Source organism: Canis lupus, chromosome 25 (assembly GCF_048164855.1).
Source record: "Canis lupus baileyi chromosome 25, mCanLup2.hap1, whole genome shotgun sequence".
In the NCBI taxonomy this organism is placed as follows: domain Eukaryota; kingdom Metazoa; phylum Chordata; class Mammalia; order Carnivora; family Canidae; genus Canis; species Canis lupus.
Window position 1 is genome coordinate 11,846,891 of NC_132862.1, and position 12,380 is coordinate 11,859,270.

At 34.2% G+C, this 12,380-nt stretch overlaps 1 protein-coding gene across 3 annotated transcripts in view; it reads left to right on the plus strand.

Annotated features, from left to right (window-relative positions):
• The window catches only part of GXYLT1 (glucoside xylosyltransferase 1), a 55,052-nt gene that overhangs the window by 26,997 nt on the left and 15,675 nt on the right, over positions 1-12,380 (plus strand). For all 3 annotated transcript variants that reach the window (XM_072798330.1, XM_072798331.1, XM_072798332.1), the window contains 3 exons: positions 293-544; positions 10,567-10,690; positions 11,017-11,189. In XM_072798330.1, coding sequence (XP_072654431.1) covers positions 293-544; positions 10,567-10,690; positions 11,017-11,189 — 549 coding nt within the window. The remainder of the gene's footprint in view (positions 1-292; positions 545-10,566; positions 10,691-11,016; positions 11,190-12,380) is intronic.

The window sequence follows — 12,380 nt, forward strand, 5'->3', positions numbered from 1 at the left end:
ATGTTATTTTCCATTTGAAAAACATTTCCTCTAATCTTTAAGGACATTGCTTTTTTTTTTTTTAATATTTCTAGTTGTTAGTGTTTAGGTTTTTGTTCTGATTTGTTTTTATACCTTTTGTTCTCTGAAAGTTAATACAAAGATTAGCATAATATCTCTGTATAATACCCTTGTAAAAAAAGATTTAAGAAAAATTACTTAAAAAAACTAATGTAAATTAGCTTATCTCATAGGATTTCTTTTACAACTAAATTAGAATTATAATGGATGTTTCAAATATTTCTTCTCATAGTTAATCCTGAAAGAAGTTGACTCATTATTGTATGTCGACACTGATATCCTTTTTTTACGGCCTGTCGATGATATTTGGTCTTTACTAAAGAAATTTAATTCCACACAAATTGCTGCAATGGCACCAGAACATGAAGAGCCTCGAATAGGATGGTATAATCGTTTTGCAAGACATCCATATTATGGAAAAACTGGAGTAAACTCTGGAGTTATGTTGATGAACATGACTAGAATGAGAAGGAAGTATTTCAAGGTAAGTCACTGATACAGGTAGTTGGTTAACGTTTCTCTATTTTCCTTCCACAAATTGTTTGGTTCTCAATTTAGCTTTGTTTTGGTAAGAACTAGATTAGTCTATTTAGAATTTTTCCACTTACTTAGAATAATTGAGGAAAAGTATGTTTTTAATATTCTGCTTATTGGAGCATTATGGTAGATCAAGCCAGATGTCATTATAATGAAGTACAATGTACAAAGTAGTGAGCATCATCTTTCTAGATTGTTATTCTAGGTATTAGTTGTCATTGTGTAGTTGTGCGACTGTAGAACATCCTGGGGGAACACAGAGATGTGAAAAGCTTAAGACTCTCTGGACCTGTTGGCCTGGTTCAAGACTCTGTGACTTACTAAGTTTTGAATATCTCTGGGCTTTCGTTTTCTCATCTGTGAGATGAGGATGGTAGATAACATGACCTGTATCATAGGACTTTTATAAGGATTGAATTAGAACAGTGGCTAACACATAAATGTGAGCTGTTTGAAGCTATTGGGAATTAGCTTAAATTCCTGGTGCGCCTGGGTGGCTTAGTCAGTTAAGTGTCTGCCTTCATCTCTGGTCATGATTTCATGGACCTGGGATCCAGCCAGCCCTGTGTTGGGTTCCCTGCTCAGGGAGGAGCCGGCTTTTCCCTTTTCCTCTGCCTCTCTCTCCCACTTGGGTTCTCTTTCTCTCCCTCTGTCAAATAAATAAATAAAATCTTTCAAAAAAAAATTCTTTCATGTTTCTTATCTCGCAAATTGTGGGTCAATGGAAGAATCAGGCTGTTTAGATTCTGTGTGCATTCTGAATGCAGGAGTATGCTGTATTGTTTACCAATTTTATGTTGATGAGTTTTGTTTCATTGTAGTTTGTAGACACTAGAGTCAAACTGTCTTTATGTTTAACCTTTCCACCTGTGCATTTATTTAACCACTAGCCACTTAACTTTAAATGTCAGTTCTCTCAACTGAAAAATAGATGATGAATGGACTTACATAGGTTGTCAGTTTAAAGGAGATCTGTTTAAAATACTTACTTAGTACATCTTTTCAACAAATGATGCTGGGAAAACTGGACCACTTTCTCATACCATACACAAAAATAAACTCAAAATGGATTAAAGACCTAAATGTGAGACCTGAAACCATAAAAATCCTAGAGGAGAGCACAAGCAGTAATTTCTCTGACATCAGCTGTAACAGCATTTTTCTAGATAAGTCTCCTGAGGCAAGGAAAACAAAAGCAGAAATAAACTCTTGAGACTATATCAAAATAAAAACCTGCGCAGCAAAGGAAACCATCAACAAAACTAAAAGACAACCTACTGAATGGAAGAAGATACTTGCCAATGACATATACGATAGTTAGTATCCAAAATATATACTTATGCAACTCAACATCTAAAAAACAATTCAATTAAAAAATATGGGCAGAAAACATGGACATTGTTCCAAAGTAGATATTCAGATGGCCAACAGACACATGAAAAGATGTTCAACATCACTCATTGTCAGGGAAATGCAAATCTAAGCAACAAAGATACCACTTCATACCTGTCTGAATGGCTAAAATCAACAACACAAAAAATAAGTGTTGGTAAGAATGGAGAAAAAGGAATCCTTATATAGTGTTGGTGGGAATGCATACTGGTGCAGCCACTATGGAAAACAGGATGAAGTTCCCCCAATGAATGGATAAAGAAGACATGGTGTGTATGTGTACACGTATACACACAGTGAAATATTAGTCATAAAAAGGAATGGAACCTTGTCATTTGCAATAACACGGGTGGATCTAGAGAGTATAATGCTAAGTGAAATAAGTCAGAGAAAGACAAATACTATATGATTTCGCTTATTTCTAAGTGAAATAACCGGGAACCCAGTTATTTTTATATATTTGCATATTTCTGGAATTTAAGAAACAAATGAACAAAGAAAAAAGAAACCAAGAAACAGACTCTTAACTATAGAGAACAAACTGATGGTTATCGGAGGGGTGGTGGGTGGAGGGATGGGTGAAATAGGTGATGGGTATTAAAAAGTACACTTCCCATGATGAGCACTGGGTAATGTATAGAATTGTTGAATCACTATATTGAATACTTGAAACTAATACAACATTGTATGGTATAATATTATACTGGAATTAAAATATAAAATATAAAGTGCTTCATGCAGCGCATGACACATAGTAAGCACTTAAATATTAGCTAAAAACAGTGATTTCTGAAACACTTACATAGACTTGCTGTTTATCCCTTTACATCTAGTTAGGGCCATATTGAACATTAAGGGATATTACATCTTCTATGATATGAGAATACATGTTTGTGTGTATATATGGATACATATTTGTCAGATATTTTTCTTATGGCTTCTGGTAGACCAGACTTTACACCATTATTTATTCTTTTTGTGTGTCTCATTTAAATCTTGACCTCATTTAGAGTTGTTTCCTTGGCTTATCTTTGGGGTAGGCCACACTACTATTTGCAGCCATGCCCACGCATTGACATTTGTCTTAGGATTGTTTGTACTCATCATTCTTACTTTCTGTAGATCTAGTAAACCTAGTTTTTTGTTTTTTGTTTTTTTTTTTTTTTTAGCCTTCTCATATTCTGAACCTTTTTGAAATCTTGATTTAACTTTAATTTTGTCTCCTACAGTTGAATGCATTAATGAGGTTAGTGTAATCTGTGCTCTTGCTTAACAGTAAGCATTTCTTTAACTATCCAATTTGTTAATATAACTTGAGGTTTAAAATTTCATGTACCATAAAGTTCTACTAAATAAAACAGGCATAATACCATGAATTCTTCCTTTTCTGTTTGTTAGTCTATGCACAGTAATATTATACCAGAAGATGGTGCTGTAAGATTACTTGCTAAGGAATAATGTTACTTCTCAGTATCTCTTCATTCGAAATTCATAGAATTATGAGAAGTTTACTGTTGCAGAGAACCTTAGAGATAATTTAGTAACACTAAATAACAATAGTAACACTATATTGTTTTTTAAACATTTCAAAATTACAACTCTCGTTCAAATCTATGACTATCTTTTATTATTTAAATGTCACTCTTAAAAAGTCATTCTTAAATACTTCAACAGTTTCAAAAGTAACTTTTTTACTTTTTTTGGTCATGGCATGTTCCTTAAATCAACTAGAAACCTAGATATGAGAGATGAAATCATTTCTAAACTTTTCAAACTTCTGTTTTCATCTGTGCATGATAGATTTAATGAAGAAGACTGTGAGAGGCATGGTTATACATTAATTCAGAGGTGCCGTTTACTTTACACCTACTATCCCTGTATTCCAAACAATCCTGTCCTTGCCCAGTGGGAACAACACAGATTTGCTTTGTTTTCAAATATTACTATATTTATGATTACTGAAATGTTTTTATGAAATTTAGTTTTGATTCCTTTTTTCATATGTATGTTTTTGTTTTTCCTGATTGTTTTCCAGACTATAGCAAACATTGCCTTGTTTTTTTTCCTACTAATGCAACAGTTTCTGGCTCTAGTGGTATAACTGATTACGTATAGTAACTTTCTAAACTGCTTCCTACACATCTGTGAATGTTGCCCCATGGTTCCTATTTCATAAAAAGCTGTAAGACTACCCATTTAAGAGAATGGCCATATTTTAAATTCTTAATTTGCTTTGTTGTCACCCAGTCTCTACCATTCATGACAGTTCATTTCCATCCTGATGTATTTTATATATATATGTGTATATATATATATATACACACATATATATATAAAATCTGAAATATATATATATATAAAACCAAAATTGTAAAAATTCTTTTTTGTTGTTTCTCATTATGCTTGGTAGATAATCCTATAGTAGTGGTTAAACTATTGCTTTGTATTTTGTTACGATTGTATTTGCAGTATTGAATCCCTATTAGGTTATTTCTTAACCGTTTTCTATTTATTAGGGGAAACCAAAGACTATAAATAAGGCGTCTTTAATTTTTTTTTAAGTTTTTATTTACTTTTTAAGTTATCTCTACACTAAACGTGGACTCAAACCCACAACCCTGAGATCAAGAGTCACATGCTCTACTGATTAAACCAGCCAGGCACCCTAAATAAGGTATCTTGAGAATCTTTTTCTTGTATATTTACTGCACCCTGTTCACATCCTGCCATATATTACTTTGTAAAGTAAGTTTTGTCTGTTTTCTCCACCTGCCGAGGGCAGGGTGTATATTTTGTACAACTTTGTATTGGGAATATTTAGAATGGGGTATGACATAAATAGCAACTTAATAGATAATTACTGGCAGAGGATAGATGAAAGTTTTAGAAACTAGACCATAGTATGTTATTTTTTTTTTAAAGATTTTATGTATTTATTCATGAGAGAGAGAGAAGCAGAGACACAGGAAGAGAGAGAAGCAGGCTCCACACAGGGAGCCCGAAGTAGGACTCTATCCTGGGTCTCCAGGATCAGGCCCTGGGCTGAAGGCGGCGCTAAACCACTGAGCCACCCAGGCTGCCCCATTAGTGCATTATTAAAAGGTATTGGAAAAGAGAACATTTCCATGTCCATGAAGTAGACATGATGGTTATTTTTATATATTTGCAAAATGTATGTGGTGGAGGACTTTTATAATTTATAAGAACAGTATCCATGAGCATCTCACTAACAGATATCGAACTTTTCAGAGATAGTGCTGTTAACTAATCTTTGGGAATTGATGAGTTCCCAGTTTCTAGCATTGTTGGAACATGCTACAAATAGCCATTTATATTTATGTATAAGCTAGACTGATAATAAATATTTGTTTTCAAAAGCATACATTATTCTAAAATGAAATAAACTGATTTTATTTTATTTTGTTTGAAATTAACAGATTTTAATATATGTACATTTTGCTAAGATTAGTAAATTAGAACTACATTTTTCTTTTTAAAAATTATAAAACAAGGGGTACCTGGCTGGCTCAGTCAGGGGAATATGTGGCTCTTGATCTTGGGGTTGTGAGTTTGAGCCCCATGTTGAGTGTAGAGATTACTTAAATAAACTTAAAAAATGTTTTAAATTGCAAAACAAAACCAGGCTCATAAAAATTTGTATGTAGAATTGTATGTAGAATAAAAAGAAAAGCCTCCCCTTGCATACCATGCTTCCCAGTTTCGTTTCTTTGCTCATATAATGTTATAAATTTTGCTATATATTTTTCAGACCCATTAAAAATATATTTTGAAACAGATATACATGTACATAAGCACTTCCATATAAAGTCCTTTTAATACATCTTCCATTTGCTTTTTTTACTTAGTAAATATATAACTGACTGATCTTTATGTCAGTACATAGACTATCACATTTTTAATGTGTGTATGAAATAACTGAGAATGAATGATTTGGTTTTATTGTTTGTATGTAGTAATATGAGCATATAGTTATATGGCTGAAAATATCTCATATTTTAACTTATACTTTCTTGACTATACTACCAGTGTGGAAAATTATATTTTCATTTACTTTTTGGCCATTTCTGTTTCCTCCTTTGTGAATGACTATTTGTTTATCCCCCTTGACCATTTCTCTACTTTAAAAACATTTTCTATAATCTGAACTTTTATGTGTAATGCCTCTTTTTTTAAAAAAAAGATTTTATTTATTTATTCATGAGAGACACACAGAGAGGCAGAGATATAGGCAGAGAGAGAAGCAGGCTCCATGCAGGGAGCCCCACATGGGACTTGATCCTGGGACTCCAGGATCATGTCCTGGGCTAAAGGCAGGCACCAAACCACTGAGTCACCCAGGCGTCCCACCCCTTTTCTTTAAAAAAAAATTTTTTTTAAACTTAAATTAAAAGGTAACATACTGTGTATTATTAGTTTCTGAGGTAGAATTTAGTGATTTATCAGTTGCATATAACACCCAGTGCTCATTATATTAGGTGCCCTCCTTCATGCCCATCATGCAGTTACCTCCTCACCCACCCTCCCCTCCAGAAACCTTCAGTTTATTCCTTATAGTTGAGAGTCTCTTATGGTTTTCCTCCCACTCTGTTTTTATTTTATGTTTCTTTTCCTTCTCCTGTGTTCATCTTTTTCTTAAATTTCTCCTATAAGTGAAATCATATGGTATTTGACTGACTTATTTTGCTTAGCATAATACCCTTTAGTTCCATCCACCGTGTTGCAAATGGCAGGAGTAATATTCCATCATATATGCACATGTGTGAGTACACACACACACACATAGCCAATAGCTTTGGATATTGTGGACATTGCTGTTACAAACATTGGAGTACATGTGCCCCTTTGAATCCTTTGGGTGAATACCTAGTAGTGCAGTTACTGGGTTATAGGTAATTCTACTTTTAACTTTGAGGAACCTCCATACTGTTTTCCAGAGGGGCTGCACCAGTTTGCATTCCCACCAACAGGGTAAGAGGGTTCCCTTTTCTTCACATCCTTGCCAACACCTTGTTTCCTGAGTTAATTATAGCCATTTGACAGGTGTGAGGTGGTATCTCATTGTGGTTTTGATTCGTATTTCCTTGATGAGTGATGTTGAACATTTTTTCATCTATCTGTTAGCCATTTGTATGTCTTCTTTGGAGAAATATCTGTTTATGTCTCTGCCCATATGTTGACTGGATTATCTGTTTTTTGCATGTTGGGTTTGATAAGTTCTTTATAGATTTTGGATATGAGCCCTTTATCTAATAATATCATTTGTGAATATCTTCTCCCATTCCATAGGTTGTCTTTTAGTTTTGCTGATTATTTCCTTTGTTGTGCAGAATGCTTTTTCAATCCTGATGAAGTCCCAGTGGTTCATTTTTGCTTTTGTTTCCCTTGCCCCTGGAGACAATGCCTAGCAGGAAGTTGCTGCAGCTGAGGTCTGAGAGTTCTCCTCTGTTTTCCTCTAGGATTTTGATGGATTCCTAGCTCACATTTAGATCTTTGATCCATTTTGAATTTATTTTTGTGTATGGTGCAAGAAAGTGGTCCAGTTTCATTCTTCTTACATGTGGCTGTCCAGTTTTCCCAGCACCATTTATTGAAGAGACTGTCTTTTTTCCATTGAATATTCTTTCCTACTGTGTTGAAGATTAGTTGACCATAGAGTGAGGGTCCATTTCTGGGTTCTCTATTCTGTTCCATTGATCTATGTGTCTTTTTTTTTGTGCCAGTACCATACTGTCTTGAAGATTACAGTTTTGTAGTACAGAAAATTGTGATGCCTCCAGCTTTGCTTTATTTCTCAACATTCCTTTGGCTGTTCAGGGTCTTTTGGACCCTGGAGTCTGGAATCGTGATGGAGTCTGGAATTGTGATGCCTCCAGCTTTGGAGTCTGGAATCGTGATGCCTCCAGCTTTGCTTTATTTCTCAACATTCCTTTGGCTGTTCAGGGTCTTTTGTGGTTTCATACAAATTTTAGAATTGTGTCTTGTATCTTCCAGTTCTGCAAAGAATGATGGTGGTATTTTGGTAGGTATTGCATTGAATGTGTAAGTTGCTTTGGGTAGTATAGACTTTTATTTTTAAAGAAAAAAAAATTTTTTTTTAGATTTATTTATTCATGAGAGACACACAGAGATAGGCAGAGGCATAGGCAGGAGACATAGGCTTCCTGTGAGGAGCCTGATGTGGAACTCAATTCCAGGATCCCTGGATCACAACCTGAGCCAAAGACAGATGCTTAACCACTGAGCCGCCCAGGTCGTCCCCCCCCTCCTTATTTTTTTTTTTAAATAGATCACAAGCAAGGGGAGCAGCAGGCAGAGGGAAGAGGAGGAAACAGGTTTCCCACTGAGCAGGAAACCTGGTGCGGGGCCTGATCCCAGGACCCTGGGATCATAACCTGAGCTGAAGACAGATGCTTAAATGAGCCACCAAGGTACCCCAGTAGTATGGACATTTTAACAATATTTGTCCATGAACATGGAATGTTTTTCCATTTCTTTAAGTCTTCCTCAATTTCTTTCATCAGTGTCCTATAGTTTTTGGAATACAGATCTTTCATCTCTTTGGTTAGGTTTGTTCCTGTGTATCTTACGGGTTTTGGTACAATTGTAAACAGGATTGAGTCCTTGATTTTTTTTCTGCTACTTCATTGTTAGTGTATAGAAATGCAACAGACTTCTGTGCGTTAATTTTATATCCCGTGACTTTGCTGAATTCCTCCATCACTTCTAGCAGTTTTTTGGTGGAATCTTTTGAATTTTCTACACAGACTAAGTTTGACTTTTTTTGTAATGGCTCTTTTCTAGACTCATTTCTTAAGAGTTTTCATTGGTTGTCTTGGATATTCTAGGTTATATAATTAGCATATAATACTAGTGTTATTGCTTCTTTTCCAGTTTTTTGGTAGTAGGACTTTTTCTTTAACTTATAAAGGTGATTTTTCTCTCTTTGATTTTTTTCCCCTAAGACTGTACTAGACCGTGTAATTTTATCTTTCATTGATACTTTTCTTTGAATAGGTATACTTCTTTTATATATATTTATATATTTGAATGGAATGAGTCCAGTGAAGATCTGAACATGGCACAGGACAACGGGTCCGCCAGCTCTGTCTATGGAATATGTTGCTAGTCTTTGTCCTTGTACAATTCAGTTGCCTTTTCAGATTCTGAGAACATTTAGTTAACATGCTAATAGACTTATTTCAGAGTTGTCAGTTCAGTAAAGTATTTTCTTACTATTTCCTTAAGTAAAACTTCTTTCAGTCATTTTCCAGATTGTTTTGGGGGAATTTCTGATTATTTTATAATTACTGTGTTTACTATGTTCTGAGAAACTTCACACAAGGGTAATACAATTATATTAGATAATACTTAGTTTAAATATATATAGCTTTTTCCCCTAGGAACTCTTACTTGTCTTTCTTAAAGGATAGGTTGTTTATACCCCCATTATGTTTATTACATATCCTAGAATAGCTTATAACAATGTCTTTCATTGTATATGAAGGATCAATTTTGTTTTTTAAATCTACAGTTTTTCATGAGTCAATACTTTGTAAAAAGGACGTATGTAAGTTACTAGAAAAATATTAGATAGTTCTGTTGAGTTGCTATAAAGGTTTCCCAATATTACTCTTGATTTGTGTACGTAATATTGTGAAGGATTTAAAAAAATTCACTGATATGCAGACTGCACTTTGAGGAATATTGAGTTAAATCTAAAGTACTTAAAAGAGTCAAATGGATTGAAAAGTCTTAGTATTCAGGTCCACAACTTCTCACTCACATTCATAAGATCCAGAGCCCTCTTTCAACTCTGTTGTTTCTTTGGGTATTTGATTTTGTGTTTTAAAATAATGAGCTCTGAGGACAACCCTCTCAGGTCTTCTCCTTCTTTGGGAGCTTTGTACTATTTCCAATAAACTTTGCTTTGCTGCCCACAAAAACAAAACAACACTCTCCCCACCCCAAAACCAGTGAGCTGTGAGCAGCTTTATAGAGGCTGAAAAGGCATCTGATGAATTTCACTATCTGTTTTTGATTTATCAGTTTCAAATCAAGCTCTTCGAAATGTCAGTTATAAAAGATTAGCAAATCAGTCTAAGAATTATAGTGATCCTGATAACAGTAATAGCTAACACTGAATATGTGCCATGTGCCAAGTACTGTCCAAATGTATTTTTTTTATATGTTAAAAGTTGAACCCACAACAACTCTGTGACACAGACATAGGCACCCAAACTGTCTGCATTTTAGGATGAGGTCACAGTCACAGTACTTTAAAAAATCACCTGCTTTCTCTTTCCCATTCTTTCCTGACTTATTAATTTTATCAATTCTGCATGCAGCTTCAGATATAACTTCTTTTATTATCATCCCTATTCCCAAATGGACAGCCCTAGTCACATTTAGGTTTACATTAGAGTCACTTGGTTTTATAACAGAAGAAGTTTGCATTTCTTGTTGCTCTGTAATGCTAAGGGAAGAATGGGGAACTGTCATTTTGCTGTCATATTAAACATGAAAGCCTGAGGATCTTCTTAATGTATTTACCAACAGAATGACATGACAACTGTACGGCTGCGATGGGGAGATATGCTTATGCCATTGCTTAAAAAATACAAACTAAACATCACATGGGGGGATCAAGATCTGTTGAATATCATCTTTTTTCATAATCCAGGTAATCATTTAAATTCCTTTTATTCTTTGCATTTGTAAAAAAAAAATCATTGATAATATATAGTCAAAATGAAGAAATGCATTTATTTTGGCTTATATTAATGATTATCACTGTTTATGTTTAAGACAGAGTAAAACTTTTCATTTTTTAATTTTTAAACTTTTCTTAATACTATTTTTGCAGAAAGGGATCTAAATGCCAAACGTATTTTTCACTATTTTAAATCTTTTCCTGTAAGAGCTGTTTTTTAAACTGAAAGTTTTACAGAATTTTAATTCTGTAGAATTAGGGTTATTTGCTTCATTATTTTATTTTTCTTCACATAGAAAGCCTTTTCGTTTTTCCATGTCAATGGAATTATCGACCAGATCATTGTATATATGGAAGCAATTGCCAGGAAGCAGAAGAAGAAGGAATCTTTATTCTTCATGGGAACAGAGGTGTTTACCATGATGATAAGCAACCAGCATTTAGAGCTATTTATGAAGCACTGAGAAATGTAAGAATGTGTTTTTTTGTTTTTTTTTTTAACTTTTTATGTTGAAATTCTTACAAACTTAGAGAATTTGCAAGAATATACAAAGCAGTTCCATATCCTTTACTCATGTTCATTAATTATTAACATTTACTTCATTTGCTTTATCATTGTTTCTTTTCCAATATAGACATGTTTTATTCTGAACCATTTGAATGTAAGTTGCACACATCATGCTCTTTTGCTCCTTAAAGACTTTAGTGTGTTTTCACTAAGAACAGGACATTGTCTTATTAACCACAGTATAGGTATCAAACTCAGGAAATGCAATATTGATATAATACTCTCCTGCGTCTTTATTCTATTTCGATGTAGAACAGTTTCTCAGTTTTTGTCTTTTATGACATTGATATTTTTGGAGAATAGAGGCTCTTTTATCTTTTTTCTTATTAGAATGTTCTTCATATTGGCTTGTCTGATGTTTCCTTATGGTTAGGTTTGGGGTATCCCCACTATAAGCAAGGTAAGGTTCTCAGGGTATCACTTTCACAGTCAACCTTTGTCTACCTGCCTTTAATTGGTGATACTGCTTTTGATCATTCACTCAAAATGTTCAATTTCTCCACTATGTAGTAGTTTTTCCTCTTCTAAGCAGTCTGTGGGGAGACTCTTTAAAATCTTGTAAATAGGGGGATCCCTGGGTGGCTCAGCGGTTTAGCGCTTGCCTTTGGCCCAGGGCATGATCCTGGAATCCCGAGATCCAGTCCCACGTCGGGCTCCCGGCATGGAGCCTGCTTCTCCCTCTGCCTGTGTCTCTGCCCCTCTCTCTCTCGCTCTCTCTCTCTGTCTATCATGAATAAATTAAAAAAATTAAAAATAGAAATTAAAAAAAAGGAAATAAAAAATAAAATCTTGTAAATATCCTCATCAAAATTTCCGTGTTGCATTTAGCGTCTATTATTAGTTCTTGTTTAAACCAGTCTTTACTATGGTAGTTGCAAATTGATGATTGTCCAGCCCTAGTTTTCCTTCTCTGTACAACTTTGGCCATGAGGATTCTCCTGTAAGGAAGAGACATTCCCTTTTGCCCATTTATTGATAGATACATTATCAGTAAGAAATCATTGATAGGGTTTTTTTTTCAGTGATTTATAATGCATTATTTATGTTTTTTTTCTTTTTTAAGATTTTATTTATTTATTCATGAGAGACCCA